The sequence below is a fragment of the Pituophis catenifer genome, unplaced genomic scaffold (genome assembly GCF_029215685.1).
Source record: "Pituophis catenifer annectens isolate HBS135680 unplaced genomic scaffold, rPitCat1.0.hap2 SCAF_2, whole genome shotgun sequence".
Lineage (NCBI taxonomy): Eukaryota > Metazoa > Chordata > Lepidosauria > Squamata > Colubridae > Pituophis > Pituophis catenifer.
Genome location: NW_027256882.1, coordinates 285,894,103 through 285,916,320, shown reverse-complemented (window position 1 = coordinate 285,916,320; position 22,218 = coordinate 285,894,103). Strand labels below are relative to the sequence as shown.

Genomic DNA, 22,218 nt, shown 5'->3' with positions numbered 1-22,218 from the left:
ATATCAATTTCTTACTTTTACATAATAGTATAAACTAGCCATTTCTTTTTTTCTTTTTTTTCTTTTATAAATAAATTACTAATATTACAAACAACGTATACAATATTTCACCTTGTGCTATACATAAGAAAGGAAGATTTGGTTCTTCGGATATATCCTCATGATCGCCAAAATCCACGTTCTCGGGGTACAGGTACCGAAGCATCCAATTTTCCTAGCGCATAGTCCACAAATGGTTTCCAAATTTTCCAGAAAATATCTTCTTTATAGTCACCATTTCTAATTTTAATATCACATGTCATTTTATCGTTTAAAGCTAATTTCCACATTTCACAATACCATTCTTCTATTCTAAAATTCACATCTAATTTCCAATATCTGGCTATTATAAAACTAGCCATTTCTATAACAACAAACCTGTCTAATCGGTAAAACCCAAAATCAAAGTTTCATTTTTTTCCCCCACCTCGAATACAAAGTCCAGAAGCGGCTTCCGAGTAGAAACAAAAGTAGTTGTGTTTTTGTCTTTAATCCAAACAGTCAGTTTAGCCATCTCTGCTAACTCCATCAACTTCTGCAGCCATTCATCCAGGGGTGAAAGGCTCCTGGTTCAGACCGGATCGGGCGATCCGGTAGCGATTGTGGCAGGTCGTTCAGAGAACTGGTAGCGATGGTGGCGCGAGGCTCCACCCACCCACCCGGATGTCATTACTTCCTGCTTTTAAAAGGTAAAAAAAAAAAGGCTCTGACGATTGTGCGCCACAGCTGTGATCATCAGAGCCTTTTTTTTTACTTTTAAAAGCATTTTTTACAACCTATTCAGATTGTAAAAAAATGCTTTAAAAAAGTAAAAAGAAAAAAAATGGCCACGCCCACCCAGTCACATTACACACCCACCCACCAAGCCACGCCCACAGTAACAAATTTTACGTTTCACCACTGCATTCATCCATTGTGGAAATTAAAGTGTCCTTCCATTTTTGTGCACAAAATAATCTTGCTGCCATCAAAGAGAAGGGAAAATGCCTCTTGATGGATTGTAGCGCCACTCAGGCTTCAAGTGTTGGCGGGAGTCTAGGAATCAGGTACTACTTTTTGACTAGAGGGATGGACAGATTAGTTGGCTGGCCAGATCCTTTCCATTCCACAGCAGTGGCTGGTTTGTAGCAAAACCATTGAAAATGTTCACAATGATGGGAGGTAAACTTAGAGTAGAATTAGAATTAAAATTAGACTTGAGCTTGAAGGGACCTTGGAGGTCTTCTAGTCCAGCCCTCTGCTCAAGCAGGAGAACCTATAATATTTCAGATAAGTGACTATCTAGTCTCTTCTTAAAAACCTCCAGTGATGAAGCACCCACGACTTCTGAAGGGAAGGTATTCCGCTGGTTAATTGTTCTCACTGTTAGGAAGTTTCTCCTTAATTCCAGGTTGCTTCACTTTTTGCTTAGTTACCAAATATAGTTTGGTAACTAAGCCCTCTGGTGCCTCGGATAATAATTTGACCCCCTCTTCTTTGTGGCTTATTGGAATACTGCTATTATGTCACTCCTAATTTTTTTTCTTTAGACTAGCCAATACTCCGATATCATTGTCTAGTGCTACATCTATAAATCAAGCTTGCACTTTCCTCAAGTACAGGTAGTCCTCGACTTACAACAGTTCATTTAGTAACTGTTCAAAGTTACAACGGCACTGAAAAAAGCGACTTATGAAAGCGGTTTTCATACTTACTTATTTACTTACTTACTTACTTACTCAGGGATGAAATGCTACTGGTTTGGTCCGGTTCACCCGAACTGGTAGTAAAAAAAGGCTACTGGTTTGCTGAACCGGTAGTAAAAAAATGTTAAAAAAAAAAAAAAAGTTCCGACGATCAGCTGAGCGATGCGTGATCATGGGAACTTTTTTTTTTACTTTTTAAACATTTTTTTACTACCTACCTACTACCTACTAAAAGAAAAAAAGGCTCTGATGACTGCATGCCACAGCTGTGATCGTCGGAGCCATTTTTTTACCTTTTAAATGCATTCTTTTACTACCTGTTCGCCCGAGCCAGTAGTAAAAAAATGCTTTTAAAAAGTAAAAAGAAAAAGGCTCCCACGATTGCGTGCCACAGCTGATCACAGACACTCCCCCGTGCACTATTCTACTTATCTTCCTTCCCATGCCTCCTTTTGGTGTGCACTGCGTGTGTGCGTGCACCTAGCTTTTGGTGCGTGGTGCGCACTGCGCATATACATGTGCAGCAGGCACGTGGTGCGCACTGTGCATGCGTGGGTGCGGTGGGCGCTTGCACAGAGCCCATGCGCAGGCAGTGAACCGGTAGTAAACCAGTTCAGATTTCACCACTGTACTTACTTACTTACTCAGACGCTTAGCAACTGCTTCATATTTATGATGGCTACAGTGTCCGGAAGTCATGTGATCCCCTTTTGCAATCTTCTTACAAGGAAAGTTAGTGGGGAAGCCAAATTCACTTAACAACGGTGTCACTAACGTAACAACTGCACGGATTCACCTAATAACTGTGGCAAGAAAGGATGTAAAATGGGGCAAAATTCACTTAACAAATGCCTCACTTAGCAACATAAATTTTGGGTTCAATTGTAGTTAATCAAGGACTACCTATACTGTAATGTTAGGCAAGCTGTATTCTAGGCGTAGATCTGTCTGAATTCAGAAATACCGTAATAGCTTTCCACCACTATTCTGAAGCACTTTGTCAACCTTATGAACATACCCAATACATCTATAACCCAGGTTATGACATATACTGGGCCATGTATAAGTTTTGGCATATCATTTTAACCGCACAGTCATGTCTTATAATGCGCATTTAGGTAATGAACAGTCTTATTTTTTTTATTTGTGTGGTCTACATGTGCTCTGGTTTCACTTTTTGCTTTTTAAAATGTTTTTATGTGATTTGTTGCTAGTACTTTTTGTACAGCAAATGTTAAGCCTTCTGTTTCCTCCAACTTAAAGTCATAGCCAAATTTACATACTGTTCACCTTGCCTTCAATTTCTTTCAACCGTAGACCATGCATAGGTCAATTATGCCTTGGTAAGGCCACACTTGGAATATTGCATTCAGTTTTGGTTGCCACGATGTAAAACTGAGACTCTAGAAAGAGTGCAGAGAAGAGCAACAAAGATGATTAGGGGATTGGAGGCTAAAACATATAAAGAACGGTTGCAGGAACTGGGTATGTCTAGTTTGATGAAAGGAAGGACTAGGGGAGACATGATAGCAGTCTTCCAATATCTCAGGGGTTGCCCCAAAGAAGAGGGAGTCAAACTATTCTCCAAAGCACCTGAGGGCAGGACAAGAAGCAATGGGTGGAAACTAATCAAGGAGAGAAGCAACTTAGAACTAAGGAGAAATTTCCTGACAGTTAGAACAATTAATCAGTGGAACAACTTGCCTCCAGAAGTTGTAAATGCTCCAACACTGGAAATTTTTAAGAAGAGGTTGGATAACCATTTGTCTGAAGTGGTGTAGGGTTTCCTGCCTGGGCAGGGGGTTGGACTAGAAGACCTCCAAGGTCCCTTCCAACTCTGTTATTCTGTTATTCCATTTTTTCATTCACTTTTCTAGCTAGGCGGTTTTGTATGTTCACCTTTGATTCTGCCACATTCAAAATGTTTTCCTGGCAGACCCTTATTAGCATCCTTTCTTTGTTTACCTTTATGTATAGGTAGTCCTTGACTTATAACCATTCGTTCAGTGACCAAATTTACAACACCCTTGAAAAAAAGGACTCACAACCAGCTCTTGCATCGACAACTGTTGCAGCATCCCTGCTGTCATATGATCAAAATTCAGCCATTTGGCAATCAACATGTATTTATGACAATTGCACTATCCTGGGATCATGAATCACCCATTTATCATTTTAATAAGAGCCTTGGTGGAGCAGCGGACTAAAGCACTGTTTAGCACTTTAGCTGCCAGCTGCCTGTAATTACTGCAAGTTCAAATCTCACCAGGCTCAAGGCTGACTCAGCCTTCCATCCTTCCGAGGAGGGTAAAATGAGGACCCGGATTGTGGGGGCAATAAACTGACTTTGTATAAAAAAAGAACACCGCTTGGGGGGGCCCGAAAGGCCTACTAAGCAGATATATACAAAGGTATGAAGGCTATTGCTTAACGCATTGTAAGCCTCCCTGAGTCTCCGGAGAAGGGCGGCATATAAATCGAACCAATAAATAAATAAATAAATAAATTTTCCCAGTCAGCATCCAACAGGCCAGATTAATAGGGGAAGCTGAATTCACTTAATGACCACATGATTCACTTAACAACTGTAATGATTTGCATAGAACTGTGGCAAAAAGATTGTAAAATTGGGCAGGAATCACTTAACAACATGCTTGTTTAGCGACAGAAAATCTGGTCCCAATTTTGGTTGTACGTCAAAGACTACCTGTAATAATTTATATAAAATTTCATTCTCAGTTACTTCACTTGCAACAAATCACAACCACCATTTTCTCTTGATAGATACAAATGATCTGTGTCAATTTTGGGGTGTAAATGCATGCTGAATTGTCGTATGTTTTGGGTCTTGTGTTTTAAAGCATCTAATTCCACGTTTGTCCGATCATTAATGCCTGCTGTGGGATATTGTAAACATAGGTCAGATATTAATGGCTTTGATTATATTATCATAATTCAACTTCCTTTTAAAAACTTTTCTAACTTGTTTTACATATTCCATGCGGGTTTTCTTTTTTCACTGGTGCATACAAAATATTATTTACTTCTAAAATACCCAAATACTTATAACTTCCCTCCATTGTCAAGGCTTTGTACCAATCCATAGTTCAAATCCATTATTCAACTTTTTCTTTTTGTAATTGCTAGTGCTGCACATTTGATCAGTTTAAATTCTATTCTCGCGACATCACTAAAGATTCCTAAAAGTAACTTTTTTCCATGCTTTTGCACATAGTTTCCTATTATCCATACAGAGCAAATGTAAAAACGTTTGTCCTTGATTGGATAATTCATAATAGTACTGTTTTATCAATCAACTACTGGGCTTGGATGTGTGAAGTTCCCTTTTTCCTATAGGCCAGTGTTTTTCAAACTTGGTATTTTAAAGACGTGTAGGCTTTGACTCCCAGAATTCCCCAGCTAGAATATTGACTGGAGAATTCTGGGAGTTGAAGTCCGCACATCTTAAAAGTTGCCAAGGTTGAAAAATATTACTCTAGAAGGTACAATGAATTCAAGACCAGGTGTTTGTCGATGTTATTGGCAAGGATTCTTGTTAACAGATTGAATGTTGTAGGCAGAAGATTGGTCAAAAATTGCTGAGTGTGTAGACCAGCCACACCAGTAGACAAAATGCAGAATACAGGATAGAACAGAATATAGAATAACACAGCTGGAAGGGACATTGGAGATCTTCTACTCCAACCCCCTTCTCAACCAGGAGACTCTGAACCATTCCAGACAAATGACTGTCGAACCTCATTTTAAAACCTCTGTGGTTGAGCACCCACAACTTCTGAACTTGTTTGTTCTCACCGTCAGGAAATTTCTCCTTAGTTCTAGGTTGCTTCTCTCCTTGATTAGTTTCCATCCGTTACTTCTTGTCCTGCCTTCAGGTGCTTTGGAGAATAGGTTGGCCCCCTCTTCTTTGTGGCAGCCCCTCAGATATCGGAATGCTGCTATCATGTCACCCCTAGTCCTTCTTTTCATTAGACATCTTATCCGGTTTAAATTCCAAAGCCTGTTCATCCCATTTCAGTTGTCTGTCATCTGTTAAGAGATACACCACAAAGCAACTCACTCTGCCTCTGAAGATGCCAGCCACAGCTGCTGGCAAAACGTCAGAACAAAAGAAAATGAGACCACAGCCATTCAACCCAAAAGCTCTTTGCTTTGTTGTGTGTTTTCTTTTGCTTTTCATGATCAAAAATGCCAGCCTGTATTGAGCCAACCATCTCTCTTAACCTTTGTCGCAACACTTAATCAAAAAGGATTTGTAAAACAGGAATGTCAAATAGATATTCAAGCTAAAATCCATGAAGTTTATTTTTTCCTATGGTATTCAAATTCTTCACCTTCTGATTTTGTTTTTTTTTATCTTTTCTGCTGTTGCGATTATGTTTACTGTTTCCTCAGATTTTTATTTTTATTTGTCTTTCTGTATGTATCCATGTGGTCATATAATTCTGTTTTTGGGATGGTTATCTCATTTTTTAAAAAATTCCAATATTTCTTCCTTATTTTTGGGAGTCCACTTGATTTGTATGTTTTCAATTAAGCTTTCTGGAAAAACAAGTGTTCCTTTGTTTGAATGTACCTATTGTTTTTGGAATTGTTTAGCTCTCCTTTCATATTGTTCCATTTTGTTAGAAGTGGTTGGTATTCTTTATTTTAATTCTTCCATGACTTCTGCAATTACTTTGCTTTCAGGATTGTCTTACTTTTTCTCATTTGCATTTATTTTCTCATTTTACCCACTTTTATTGCTCTACATTTTATATATCGTGATTTTTTTTTTTTAAATTGATTTATTTCATTTTCCAATTTAATTTTCTAGGTTGGCTTCTGATTTTTAGTTTGGTGGCTTGCTTTTAATTTATAACCTAGTTCTGTTGCTGTTATTTTTGCAAGGCTGTTCATGAGCTGATTCATCCCTTTGATCATTTGAGTGGACAGCCCTATTTGCACTGTACAAAACTTTTTTAAAATGTTTCTTTTGAATAGATATCAAAGGAGGTAATCTTTTTTCTTACCGTTTCTTTCATGCATTCCAAAACTTTTTTCCTCTAAGTAGCTTTTAATATTCAGACAGCTGTGGTTCTGTTTTATAATTACGAATTGACGATTCAGAATTTTCACTGACTGCTTCCAAATGGATGTTTGTATTGACCTTCTTTTTTTCAGTTTCAAAACTTTTTTTAAAATTTTTAATTGATTTTCCAATGTACAGGTAGTCCTCGACTTACGACAGCAATTGAGCCCAACATTTCTGTTGTTAAGGGAGGTATTTGTTAAGTGAGTTTTGCCCTATTTTACAACCTTTCTTGCATCAGTTGTTATGTGAATCACTGCAGTTTTTAAGTTAGTAACACGGTTGTTAAGTGAATCTGGCTTTCCAACTAACTTTGCTGGTCAGAAGGCCGCAAAAAGTGATCACATGACCTTGGGACACAGCAACGGTCATAAATATGAAGCAGTTGCCAAGCGTCTGAATTTTGATCATATGATTATGGGGATGCTGCAAAGGTTGTAACTGTGAAAAACAGTCATAAGTCATTTTTCTCGGTGTCATTGTAACTTTGAACAGTCGCTAATGAACTGTTGTAAGTTGAGGACTACCTTCCTTAAACTCTGGTGTTTCTTTTTCTAAGCATGAAATTTCTCTAACCCACAAGTTGTTCAGTAATATTTGATTCCAGACAATTTATTTGCTAAATCTCATACTTTTTTTTTTCTGACTGATGGATTTGACTTTTATAATTTTACAATTTCTTGATTTTTTTTTAAGCGGCCAAGTTTTGGGGTGATTTTCTTTCAGTTGCTCTGCAGGTTGCCCAGCAGAGATAATTGGACCTTGTAACCCATTCTCCACAATTTCAACCACCTGGATCTTTTTTTACTAATATTCCTGCCAAGCCACATTTTCCCTTCTTTACTTGTTCCTTTTATTTTTCTTGCCCAAATACAGAACTTACATTCCTTCCTTGAAACTTCATCTTGCTTTTCAGGCCCCAGAGTTCAGGTTGCAAACATGATCAAGAGCTTTTCAGTCTTCTTTATCTCTTCTAAGATATTTATCCATCCTTCCTGTTTTACAGGTACTCCTCGACTTATGACTGTTTAAGTTCAAAAGTTCAAAGTTATAGCAGTCTTGAAAAAAGGAACTTACCATTTGTACTAACACTTACGATCGTCTCTCTCACACACACATACAAACATGGTTGCAATTCAGGTGCATGGCAATAGTCTCACATTTATGACCAATTGCAGTATCCTCCAGTCACATGAATATGTTTGCAACCTTTTTTGTCTATTTCTAGCACCAAAAAAAAATACTCATTTACTGCATTCACTTAACGACTGCCATAAAAATGGAATAAAATCAGCTCTGGCTCGATTTATGAATGCAACAAGTTAGATGGAAATTCTGAGCCCAGTTATGGTTGTAAAACAAGGATGACATGTATATCACCCACAGACCAGATAATCATCTACTCAACCCCTTCATCGAGGTTACTAATAAAAACGCTGAACACAAAGCTCTCTGACCTTCTGCCCAAATACCGTTCTCCAATTTCATATGATTAATACTCTCAGTTTGGACATTCAGCCAACGATGAATCCGTCTAATGCACAAGTGTCAAACTCGCCGCGTCACGTTGCCGTCGAGTGACATTTCACAATGTTTTCCCCCTTCGCGGAGCTGGGGTGGGCATGGCCTGTTCATGACGCATTCGGCCCGCGGGCCACCAGTTTGAGACCCCTGATCTAATGGCATTATTTTATCATTTTAGTAATGAGGATATCATCAGAAATGCTTTTCATCTTTTTACAGTTACATTATTTAGCTACATCTAAGCCAGCCCATCTCAGTCTGGTGATTTATGGGAGATAATATAAAAAAGCAGTGTTGCTTTTCGAAAACTTTTGAGTTCATACACTGCATTTATGGCCTCTCCAGTAGTGAATTATAAGAATTGTGTATGAATTTATATGAAAGGCACCAGATTAGAAATGGTTGGTTTAAAGTATAAGGTAAAGCCTTAAAGGAGCCTTGGTAGTACAGTGGTCTAAAGCACCCTGTTATTAAGACCAACTGCCTGCAATTACTGCAGGTTCAAATCTCGCCAGGCTCAAGGTTGACTCAGCCTTCCATCCTTTCTAAGGTAGGTAAATTGAGGACCCAGTTTGTGGGGGCAATAAGCTGACTTTGTATAAATATACAAAAGGATGCAGGCTATTGCTTAGCACATTGTAAGCCACCCTGAGTCTCTGGAGAAGGGTGGCATATAAATCAAATTTAAAAAAAAATAAAAAAATAAAAATAAAGGTGAAGGCTTGCCCTGTCCAGTCGTGTCTAACTTTAGGGGTCGGTGCTCATCTTTGTTTCTTAGCTGAGGGAGCCAGCATTGTCTGAAGATGCTTCCATGTTCATGTAGCCAGCATGATTATGTGCCAAGATGCACAGAACACTTGTTCCCTTCCCACCAAAGTGGTACCTATTTATCTACTTGCATTTGCATGCTTTCGAACTGCTAAGTAGGCAGGACCTGGGGCAAGTAACGGGAGTTCACCCCAATGCATCTCAAACCTGGGCTGCCAGCTTTCCAGCTGACAAGCTCAGCATCTTTAACTGCCCCCCTTGGGTTAAAATATAATTTGCAGTAATTTAAAAACAGGTGGTGTGTTCCATTCTAGGCTCTCTGCAGAGACACGGATGCTGAAGAACCCTATTACAGGAAGTCTGTAGAGAATCTCAGTCATTTATTTATTTATTGTATTTATTTATTGGTTCGATTTATATGCCGCCCTTCTCCGGAGGCTCAGGGCGGCTTACAATGCGTTAAGCAATAGCCTTCATACTTTTGTATATACCTGCTTAGTAGGGCTTTTGGGCCCCCCTAAGCGGTGTTCTTTTTTATACAAAGTCAGCTTATTGCCCCAACAATCCGGGTCCTCATTTTACCTACCTCGGAAGGATGGAAGGCTGAGTCAACCTTGAGCCTGGTGAGATTTGAACTCGCAGTAATTGCAGGCAGCTGGCAGCTAAGTGCTACTTAAGTGCTACTTAACAGCGCTTTAGTCCGCTGCACCACCAAGGCTCTTTCATCCAAGTCATAGTTGTCCCAAAGGTGCTTTTTTTTTTTTTTTTTAATTTGATTTATATGCCGCCCTTCTCCCGAGACTCAGGGCGGCTTACAATGCATTAAGCAATAGCCTTCATTCTTTTGTATATTTTATACAAAGTCAGCTTATTGCCCCCACAAACTGGGTCCTCATTTCACCTACCTTAGAAAGGATGGAAGGCTGAGTCAACCTTGAGCCTTGGAGAGATTCGAACCAGCAGAAATTGCAGGCAGCTGTGTTAATAACAGGGTGCACTAAACCCCTGTACTATCAAGGCTCTTTTTTTTTCAGGAGGCAACTGGACTTTCTTGTTTTTTCTTTTGAAGATGTTTTGCTTCTCATCCAAGAAGCTTCTTCAGCTCTGACAGGATAGTGGGGAAGGGAAGAATTTATATTCCTTGCAGACAGCTGGTCATTTGCATCCTTTTAGAGGGTCGTTGAAGCACTTGGAGGTTTATCTGTCCTCAGGCTCACTTGAGTGGTGCTCCTGGTTCCTGTAGTCTGCATTTTTTTCTTTGAATAGAATTTTTTTTAAAAAAATCCTTTGGAAATCCATTCCTCTCCCACACCATTCAAAGGGTGCTCATCCCAAATTGTATAGCTAAAAATCTAGGGAGTATAATCCTTCAAGGAATATAAATCCTTCCATTCAAAAGAAAAAACAAGAAAGTCTCCTGAAGTTGCCTCCTGAAAAAGCACCTTTGGAACCTATCACAGGAAGTTCTCGACTTACAACAGTTCATTTAGTGACCGTTCAAAGTTACAAAGGCACTGAAAAAAGGGACTTATGACCATTTTTCATGCTTACAACCTTTTTAGCAGCCCCATGATCACGTGATCAAAATTCAGATGCTTGGCAACGGGTTCATACTTATGACCATTGCTGTGTCCCAAGGTCATGTGATCACATTTTGCAACCTTTTGCCAAGCAAAGCCAATGGGGAAGCGAGATTCACTTAACAACCGTGTTGCTAGTTTATCAACTGCAGTGATTCACTTAACAACTCTTAAGTTGATAAAATGGGGCAAAACTCACTTAACAAATGTCTCACTTAAAAGCAGAAATTTTGGGCTCAATTGTGGTCGTAAAATTGAGGACTACCTGTACTCCCAGTTTCAAGTTTTATTAGTTTATCAAATATAAAATGCAAAGTAAAATAAAAATAATGGGAAAATAGGAAAGAAAAAAGGGAAGAGAAGAAAGTGATGGGTAAAAGGTAAAAAAAAAAAGAAAGAAAAGCATTGATTTCGACTCTTTTTAGCACAGTAGCATAAAGTAATACCATACAGTCTCAATTTTTTACTTTTACATAGTAATATTTACTAATGATTTCTATAACCAAAAACTTACCTAATCAGCAGAACCCAAAAGCAAAGTTTCATTTTTCCCCCCACCTCAAACACAAAGTCCAGAAACAATTTCCAAGTAGAGACAAAGTTAGTTGTATTCTTTTCTTTTAATTAGAGCCGTCTGTTTAGCCATCTTTGCTACCTCCATCAGCTGCCAATCATCCATTGTCAGAATTTAGGTATCTTTCCATAATTGTTACTCCCATAGTTGATAGGTTGTGCAGCAATTTCTGGTCCTTAACATCTTTTAGAATTGATTCTGCCCTGGGTTCAAGAAGAATCTTTAGTTTGTTCCAGGAAGAACAAAGATGAAACAATCCAATTTCAGAACCCCATGCCAATCCCAAAAGTTGTTCTTTTCACTTGTGGGAAATTTTGGATTTTTCCACCTGAAAATGCGGTGGGAAAATGCGTCAGACCCACATAGCAATCCGGTTACACTATCAGCCTGCTTCCAAAGAACTGGAGCGGAGAATGACTGAAAGCAGGTTTTTTTTTAATGTGAGCCACTAATCATCTTGTTAAGCTACCCACAAAGTTATTATAACTCTATAGCCAACATAATGTGCAGAAATATATTTGGATTTGCATCTGGACCTAGTTCTGTCAGAGTTCTCTTCCCAGGAATTGGCCAAGGTGCTCATATGTCATGGAACATTCATACATATTATAACTGCTGACAAGGTTCAGTGACAACATGTTGTGAATCATTCATTCAGCAGCCGAAAGGGAAGTGTGAAGTCAGTTTTTCTGAATTAAAAAAAAAAAAATACAGAAACTCCGAGCGTGGTTACAGAGATGAGAGCCGGCTTTCACCATGATTCAGAATGACCAACCCCATCCTTGGCTGCACATCCCTACTTATAGATACATGTGGAAGAACTAATGGCATTGAGTTCATTGGCAGCCCTTGGCGCATGCTCCCAAGCGCGATGTGCCTTTTGCAAAAGCCACAGATCGGAAGTCACTGTATGTCATGGAAAATTGGGGTTAGTTTATCCTTCCTGAGAGCCCCCAGGGGAGTTCGCTCTCTGTCTGATGCTTGAACAACCCTAGTTTGTTGACTCAAAAGGCCTGGCTAGGAAGTATTTTGGGGAAATAAAATAAAAGGTAGAGAGAGATGACTAATTGCCCTAGATCAGTGATGGCTAAAGTTTTTCCCATCGCGTGCCAAAAGCAGGATTGGAGTGTGGGGGGTTGTGTATGCATGTGCCCACACCCATAATTCAATGCTCCCCCATGCCACGCCCCCCTGCGCATGCGCGCATGAACCCTCCCTCACACTCCCACCTTTTTTGGCACGTTTGTTTGTTTGTTTTATTAGATTTATATACCGCCCTACTCCCGAAGGACTTAGGGCGGTGAACAGGCACAAAATAAAATACATAGATACAAAAGTTAAAAGACATAATTAAAACCAGATTAAATAATTTAGCCCGAGACAATTAAAAATCCCAATAATTTAAAACAGATTAAAATTTCGATTTAAAAGAATTTTAAAACAGGGGAGAAAATTAGGCCAGGCCGGCTTGCTGGAATAGGAGAGTCTTAAGAGCACGGCGGAAAGTGCGCAGATCCGGGATCCTCCATATCTCTGGGGGGAGCTCGTTCCAGATAGTGGGTGCCCCCACAGAGAAGGCTCTCCCCCTGGGGGCCACCAGTCGACATTGTTTAGCTGACGGCACCCGGAGGAGCCCCTCTCTATGAGAGCATACTGGCCGGTGGGAGGTTGCTTGTGGTAGTAGGCGGTCCTGTAAATAACCAGGTCCTAAGCCACGTCCTAAGGCACGTGATGGCATATTGGGCCTGGTAGGCCTGTTTTTCACCCTCCCCAGGCTCCAGACGCTTTCTTGGAGCCTGGGGAGGGCGAAAACTGTCCCCCCCCCCCCGGAGGCCCTCCAGAGGCAGGAAACAGCCTGTTTCCCGACTTCCGGTGGGCCTGGAAGGCCCGAAAATCAGCTGGCCGGTGTGCGCATGCATGCTGGAGCTGAGCTAGAGCAAAGCACGTGTGCCCACAGAAATGGTGCCATAGGTTCACCATCACGGCCCTAGGTCAAAGGTTCATGGAGGGAAGGGAAGGGAAGGAAGGAAGGAAGGAAGGAAGGAAGGAAGGAAGGAGGAAGGAAGGAAAAGAAATGGACTGGTGGAGTAATTTAAATTAATGGAGGACCAAGTTTGTCCAGGTTAGGGGCTCCAACAGTGATTGTGTGCTTAGTTATCTGATTTTAAAATAATTGATGGGGCTGTTTATAAACCTTCCACTGAATGTCCAGAAAGAGCCAGTCGGGGGCCAAGAAAAGGAGTAATGAAGCTATTTTATATGCATATATTTTTTTAAAAGGGATTATGACAAATAATTGTGTGTTTATTTGATTATGATTCTGTCCTTTGAATTTGCTGCTTGATATTAGCAATCTCCTTTAAAAAAAAAAAACTTTTATAGTTTGGATTGTCAGTTGCATGGAAAACCAGTGATCAGAATTTACAATATTTCAAAGTTTTTGTTTGTTTGCTTGTCTGTTTGGTTTGTTTTATATTTCACTATGCAATTTTATTCATGTTTACCAGGAAGTCAATCAAATAGGACTTAATTCCAGATAAAGCAAATACAATGGCCATAATTCCAAACCAGCATAGTTATGAACTATGTTCAGAGTACAGTTATGAACTCTGTAGCCCAAAATATTTGGAATGTGTCAAGTTAACTACTCTTTAAATCCAAAGTTGGTCACCTGATATTTGTTGGCACCACATTTAAGGGATGAGAAGAACTGGGATGAAGTGGGTGTAGACATTCTACCTTCATAAGGAGCCCCAGCATTTCTCATGTTTTAAAGATTTTGGGTAGCCCTTTATCTCACTAGACATTGGTTCCAAAATCACCTAATGAATTCTTTGGGCATACTTGAGAATTTGCAAATGCAAGAAACTGGACAGAGTAATGAACAGAATGATGGATATGATGGACCTAAAGCTTGATCTGGCAGGGCTAGATTAGACTTTAGGCCTATCTTATCCAGTAGTCCTCGACTAATGACCACAATTGAGCCCAAAATTTCTGTTGCCAAGCGAGACATGTGTTGAGTTTTGCTTCATTTTTTCAGACCGTTCTTGCCACAGTTGTTAAGTGAATCACTGCAGTTGTTAAGTTGGTAACAGAATTGTTAATTGAATCTGGCTTCCCCATTGACTTTGCTTGTCTGAAGGTCTCAAAAGCTGATCACATGACCCTGGGACACTGCAACCGTCATAAATATGAGTCAGTGTTGCCGAGCATCTGAATTTCGATCACATGACCCTGGGGATGCTGCAAGGGTCGTAAATGTGAAAAACGGTCATAAGTCACTTTTTTCAATGTCGTTGTAACTTTGAACGGTCACTAAATGAACTGTCGTAAGTCAAGGACTACCTGTATTTCTAGAAGTAGTCCTCGACTTACCACTCTCTGTTGAGCGACCATTCGAAGTTACAATGGCACTAATACGAGTTAAAACTGGGATTTGGACTTACAACCATCACAGCATCCCAGTGGTCACTAAACAAATTGTTGTAAGTCAAGGACTACCTGCATTGTTTCTCAGAAGGACTCACACAGATATTTTGTGAGGCAGGGTGTGCTGTGAGAATGGTGTCCAAGAGGCCTACTTCATGGCCACGTACAGGCCGACCACCCAAAGGTGCTTCTCATCCAAGAAGCTTCTTCAGAATGGATTCAGCTCTGAGAAGAGCCGAAGAAGCTTCTTGGACGAGAAGTGAAACGTCTTCAAAGAAAAACCAGGAAGTCCAGTTGCCTCTCGAAAAAGTACCTTTGGGGACAGCCGTGACCTGGATGACTGAGAATCTCCATAAACATGCAGACGGACACCCCTGCTGACTCTCTTGGTTTGGCTTTGCAGGAAACAAAGGGCTCCTGGAGGAAACAAGCCACAGCAGCACTCAGAAAATCAACAAGGCACCACCAAGCACAACAAAGAACACCAGAAACCCTCACAAGGAGGCCAAGCGCCACACTCCTCGGGGCGATGTGGCCACCACGGCTACAGCCAGAACCGGCGGTGGCATCACAACCAGAAACACTCCCCCAATGACAAAGAGACGCACCGAAACACCAAAGAGACCGAGACTCTGAAAATAGAAGATACCTCTGTCTGCACGGTGCACATCCCTCTGGAGATGCACCGCAACCACGACGCCACCGAGAGGCCATCGCCGCAGTACCTCCAGGATCCCGAAAGCAAGCGGAAGGACAACCTCCACGAACGGAAAAACGAGAGACCCAAAGTTAACTTGCTGCAGTCTTCCAAGGACAGACTACGCCGGAGGCTAAAAGAAAAGGTAGCTGCTTTTGTTTCTCATTCTTTTTTTTTTTAATACAACTTTATTAAATTTCAGAAAGAATTAAAATGGGCACTAACCAGTGGTGGGTTTCAAATTTTTTTACTACCTGTTCTGTGGGCGTGGTTTGGTGGGTGTGGCAGGGGAAGGATACTGTAAAATCTCCATTCCCTACCCAATCCAGGGAAGGTTACTGCAAAATCCCTATTTCCTCCCAATCAGGGCCTGGTGGTTCAGCAGACTGATAGCATTGTGATTAACACCAGCTGTCTGCAATTACTTTAAGTTCGAATCTCACCAGGCTCAAGGTTGACTCAGCCTTCCATCCTTTCTAAGGTAGGTAAATTGAGGACCCAGTTTGTGGGGGCAATAAGCTGACTCTGTATAAATATACAAAAGTATGAAGGCTATTGCTTAACGCATTGTAAGCCGCCCTGAGTCCCCGGAGAAGGGCGGCATATAAATCAAATTAAAAAAAAAAATCAGTTGGGACTTGGGAGGCAGAGAATAGATGCGGGCGGGGCCAGTCAGAATTTTTACTACCGGTTCTCTGAACTACTCAAAATTTCTGCTACTGGTTCTCCAGAACTGGTCAGAACCTGCTGAAACCCACCTCTGACACTAACTACCAAAAACAGGGGAAGGAGAAAATTCAAAAGGAGATAAAGTTAAAAAGTGGGAGGAGTGGGTGGGTAAGGAGAAAAGTAGGGAAAGGCATTCAACTTTTCTCAGTACAAATATATAATATCTAAATTAAGCCTAACATAACTGATAACGAACTTCAAATTTAGAAACCTCTACAATATTTCTATAGTCTTCAACAAATCCAGCCATCCAATCATTAATTCAGAAATACCTATTCATCATTATCAAAGCCAGTTTGGTCCAGTGGTTGAGGCACCAGGCTAGAAAGTGGGAGACTGTGAGTTCTAATCCTACTTTAGGCATGAATCCCATTTGGGTGACTGTGGGCCAATCATTGGGAGATGATGAGTTCCAGTCCCGCCTTAGGCACAAAAGCTAGGTGGGTGACTTTGGACCAATCACCAGGAGACTCTCAGTTCTATCCCAACTTATCCATGAAAGCTGGATGGGTAACTGGCCCAATCACTGGGAGAGTTTTAAATTATAGTTCCTCCTTAGCCATGAAAACCAGCTGGGTGACTTTGATCCAATCCCTTTCTCTCAATCCAACTCACCTCACAGTGTTGTTGTGGGGATAATAGGAGGAAGGAGATATGTTCACTGTCTTGAACTACTTATAAAAAGTAATAAAGGCAGGATATAAATAAAAACTAATAAACCAGATTGCAAAAATAATCTCTAGTTTAAAAATCAACCTAAACAAAATCTTAAAACAAGCATAGTAATCCATTTCCACGTCTCTGTTAATTCATTTTTTCACAATCCGCTTTTTTGTTACTAGTTTTTACATTTATTTCATCGGCATATATTATATTTCCCCGTTAATATGGCCCTAAAAAAAGAAAGAAAAAAAAATCCCATATTTCCTCCATTCTATTGATCCATCATAACAGGGGGGGAAAAACCCAATCTGAAAACACACATCCATCTTGTTTTCCTCACTCACTTCTTGAGCCACCAAAGCATCAGACATTTGCAAGTTTCTTGTGTTAGGGAGCTGCGCTAACCTTGTTTCTGAGGTTTTGTGACCATGATGTCACTGGAATAAGCGGAATCAAAATGTTCAGACCAGAGGTGGGTTCTACTTACTTTTACTACCAGTTCTCATGCGCAGAAACTTCCTGATAACGTCCAGGTCGGTGGATGGAGCTTCCGGCTGGTTTTACTACCAGTTCTTGCAAACCGGTCTGAAACGGGGGCAACCCACCAATGGTTCAGACAAGACTTAAGGCATCCATTTTGCCTTTAAATCCTCCCAAATGGGGAAAAAATAGAGGGGGTGGACTGGCACAAATGAGTGCTTTAAACCTATACAATAAGTTCAGTTCTCTGGAGTCATCTGTGTATGATTCCTTCATATGAACACTTTTTTATTTCAAGCACAAGCTGCCTCTCTTATCTGTATTTCAATCCAGATGCATGAAATTAATCAGCAGAATTGAGATGCATTTGTTATGTTGAATATTGCTTATTTATTTATTAAACAAACTTATATAGCTGCCCAACTTGCACAAAGAAACACTGGGTAGTGTACAACATTAAAAGTCAACAGTTAAAAATTCATAGTTTAACACTACCCGCCCCATGGTGGCAACAGGAGAATCAAGCAAGCCACTTGATTGGCTCCAAATGGGGTCCCTGACCAAACAGTTTCTTCAAGAGTTTGCAGAAAGCAACAGGTTGGGGCCGATCTTATCGCTGGGGGAATGATTCTAAAGGGAGGGAGCCACCACAGAGAAGGCCCTTTCTAGTGAGTTAGCTTTTCATGGCCTTATCATAGGGAAATCATGTTGTATTCCAGAAAGAAAAGTAGAATATAAATGAATACTAATATATTGTTATTGCTATTGTCAACTTTACATAAACTATTGCTCTTTAGCTTTATTTTGTCTTGAAAAAGTCATGTTTAATGTCCCTGTTTAATTTCTCTTCTGCTTCAGCAAAACCAGCGCAATGTCCTGTAATACCATGTTCTGCCTCTAGGTGTCACTCTGTATTATTTGTTGCTTTTGCTTTCTATTGATCAGAGCTAATCTTAGTTTTGACCCAGATAATCTCACTTCCACATTCAAGAAAGTCCCTACTTAAAACAGTGTCCTGGGTATGATTCATGAATCTTAGCAAACCAACCATAGCCCATTTATTTCTTGTGCCAATTTACCTGAAGCAAGCCAGCTAATTAAAATTAGAATGCAATTTTACCTCCAACATTGGAGGGGACTTTAATTATTTATCACACCATGGAATGAGTAATTCAATGAAAATAAATTTCATCATGTAAAATGATGAGCAAATTTCTTCAATGGGCATGGCTTCAGTATTACAGACGTCAGTATTTCTTTAGGATTATTCATTCCTTTAATTGCTGCCTGCCATATGGGCCTTAAAAGTGCAGAGTTTCTGCCCAAAAAACAGAATCTTTTTTACACTCCAAGGTCTGTGAAAAAATTTTAGGGGATGTGGTTATCTCCATTTCCAGAGCACAGAATTTGAAGAAACAGGACAGTACTTTTTACAGAAGACCTTGGATATTGAAATTCGTTGGTTAAAAAAATACAGGTAGTTTTCAACCTATGACCACAATTGAGCCCAAAATTCCTTTTGCTAAGCAAGACATTTATTAAGTGAATTTTGTCCCATTTTATGACCTTTTTTGACAAATTTGTTAAGTGAATCACTGCAGTTGTTAAGTTAGTAACGTTGTTAATTGAATCTGGCTTCCCCATTGACTTTGCTTGTGGGAAGGTCGCAAAAGTTGATCCCATGATCCCGGGACACTGCAACCGTCATAAATATGAGTCAGTAGTCAAGCATCTAAATTTTGATCACATGTCCATGGGGATGCTGCAAGGGTCGTAAACGTGAAAAACAGTCATAAACCACTTTTTCCAGTGCCATTGTAACTTAGAATGGTCACTAAATGAACTATTGTAAATTGAGGATTACCTGTAGATCAATTGAAAAATTTGAAAGGTACCAGTTAGATCAGTGTTTCTCAACCTTGGTAGCTTGAAGATGGGTGGACTTCAACTCCCAGAATCCCCCAGCCAGCAGCTCTGGCTGGGGGATTCTGGGAGTTGAAGTCCACCCATCTTCAAGCTACCAAGGTTGAGAAACACTGATTTAGATTGATTCTGGTATTCTATGGAGATGTACCACTATTTGAGTAGAGATTAGCTAGAAATTGATAGCAGGTGAGAACTGCCACTAAAAATATTCTACTATTTTCACAATATGGCAGCCTTGGGACCACAAATCCCAGAATCCCCTAGACTGGAGGGTCCTAGGTTGAACAGGCAGGTTTCTATGCTAGCTTTTGTTTGATGCCTCCTAACCACCATGGCTTGTCACAAAGTGCTGATCTGTGTTCTCTTCTCTTTCTCCCTCCATGTCTCCCTTGCGTAACAGATGCCTTGTCTTTCCCTTTTCACGGATCAGGACGAAGTGGTGGTGGAGTCCACGGACCCACAAAGGAACAAAATGGACAAATTAATTGAGATTCTCAATAGCATGAGGAATAACAATAGCAGCGGGGTGGACTCCAAGCTCACCAACTTCATGGAGGAAGCCCAGAATTCCACCAACTCCGAGGAGATGCTGGGGGAGATCGTCAAGACCATCTACCAGAAGGCCGTGACTGACCGTAGCTTTGCGTGCACAGCGGCCAAACTGTGTGACAAGATGGCTCTCTTCATGGTGGATGGCACCAAGTTCCGGAGTCTTCTTCTCAACATGCTTCAGGTAACCGGATAAATTATTGCTTCGGCGCCTTCAGGCGTTCCTTTGCTGGCGGGGTGAGATCTCCATACCATCTGGCCATGCTTCAAAAGCAAGCCAGCATTCCTTTTGCACCCAATTAATTTTAGAAAAATAAAAACAGCAGGGAGAAAGGGAAGGGGCGGTGGCATCTCTGTTTGTTGACATGATGCGTTTCATGGTTACAGGGAATCGTTATAATTTTTATAGGCACCGCCATCCTTCTCCAGGCCTATTTTAAATGATCGCTTTAGCAAACACTCAGTTTCTCGAGGTGCGATTCTTCTCTGTTCTGCATATGGGGAGAGGGGGACTGGTTTTTTTTGGGGGGGGGGAAATGGCTGAAAGGCTGCCTCTGTTGATCTACAGAGGGATGGAGGTTTTTTTCCCCCCCTTTTTTGCTTTGAACATTGGCTTGTGCTCAAAAGAGCTGGCTTTATATAGGGGTTTTCATCCCATTTGAGTAAATATGTGTGACTCCTAAGGCCCAATGAGGTGAAAGAGCTAGCAGGGGAAGGAAAAACCTCAAGCAGGGCCCAGGGACAGGAGGAGTTGCAACAGGGTTGGTGGGAAGGAAGATTGAAGAGTTTGGAGAACTGAATTTATTGTGCTGGCTTGAAATCACCAGCTAGCTGTTGGCTGCGAGTCTCCAGTTTTGTATGTATTGTGGGTGATCAGTGGAGTTTCTCTTACGCCCTCTTTTTTTAGTGGATCATGTATAGCAGTGTTTCTCAACCTTGGTAGCTTGAAGATGGGTGGACTTCAACTCCCAGAATCCCCCAGCCAGCAGCGCTGGCTGGGGGATTCTGGGAGTTGAAGTGCACCCATCTTCAAGCTTCCAAGGTTGAGAAACACTGATGTACAGCAAGGATGTCCAACCTTGGTAACTTTAAGACCTTTGGACTTCAACTCCCAGAATTCCCCAGCCAGCATACAGTATATCCTTTTTAAAGACTGACTTTGAATAGGAGAGCTTGAACTGTCCATTTTGTCTATATCTGAGGGCGAATGTGCATTTTACAAAAGCTACTAGTTATCCTCTTCTTCCAGAGAGCAAGATCTTCATGCAATATGTCTGAAGGATATGTGCTTAGCAAAATGGGCAGCATATGCCTTTAATAAACAAACAAATAAATAAATATGGTCATTTTTGCCTCAAGTCATTTGACTTAGTGGACTAGGTATATCTTCTCTAAAATGATCTGACCCCTGCCTGGGTGCTTTAGGCATACCCATCACCACTGCTGCTCATCTTTTCTTTCTTTCCATTCCTCCTTCTTTTTCTCCGGAGGACTAATTCTTCAGATAAGAGTCTGAACTAGGACAGTTAGACCTCTGTGTTGATTTGATGATCTGCCAGTTTGTTTTCTTGACTGTCCATGTATTCTCTTCTCGAATGCCAAAATTCAAAAATATCAATTCTCTTTTTATCCTACTTCTTCAAAGTCCAGCTTTAGCTTTCATGAAGTGGGGTGGGGTGAAGTGGAGTGGAGTGGAGTGGAGTGGAGTGGAGTGGAGTGGAGTGGAATAAAATGGAATGGAATGGAGTAGAGTAGAGTAGAGTAGAGTAGAGTAGAGTAGAGTAGAGTAGAGTAGAGTAGAGTAGAGTAGAAGAATAGAATAGAAGAATAGAATAGAATAGAATAGAATAGAATAGAATAGAATAGAATAGAATAGAATAGAATAGAATAGAATAGAATAGAATAGAATAGAATAGAATAGAATAGAATAGAATAGAATACTTTATTGGGCCAAATGTGATTAGACACACAATGAATTTGTCTCCGGTGCAGGAGCTCTCAATTTACATGCAAAGCAACAGAGTAATAATAATCATAATAACGATACCAATAAGAGGGGGTAATAGAGAAGATGACAAGGATAATAATAAAACTACAGCCATACAACTTGGATAAACAGACAAAAGATAATACTGTGAGGATTAGGTGTTTAGCAGAGTGATGGCATGAGGGCAGTGGTGGGTTCTAATCTGTTTTACCACCGGTTCGCATCGCGCCACGCACTTTGCGCGCGATCGCCTGGCTTCAGGAATTCTGGGAGTTGAAGTCCACAGGTCGTAAAGGGGCCATCCTGGCAAAAGATGCTTAGAAAACCCCAGGTTATTTTGTGGTCTGTTGAGAGCTGGATTAATTTTCCCTGTCACCTGCTACCCAGTCACGTAGGAGCTGCTTGGAACTCAGGAGCTTTGTGCCATCTGGACAGAAAAACAGTCCTTGTAGCTTAGCTCTCCCCCCTCCCTCCTTTTGTTGCCTGCCCCCTT

At 40.7% G+C, this 22,218-nt stretch overlaps 1 protein-coding gene across 1 annotated transcript in view; it reads left to right on the top strand.

Moving 5' to 3' along the window:
• Positions 1 to 22,218, top strand: part of CTIF (cap binding complex dependent translation initiation factor) — a 114,172-nt gene that overhangs the window by 49,821 nt on the left and 42,133 nt on the right. Inside the window, exons 7-8 of the mRNA XM_070935998.1 lie at positions 15,098 to 15,536; positions 19,590 to 19,922. Of these exons, the coding sequence (XP_070792099.1) occupies positions 15,098 to 15,536; positions 19,590 to 19,922 (772 nt within the window). The remainder of the gene's footprint in view (positions 1 to 15,097; positions 15,537 to 19,589; positions 19,923 to 22,218) is intronic.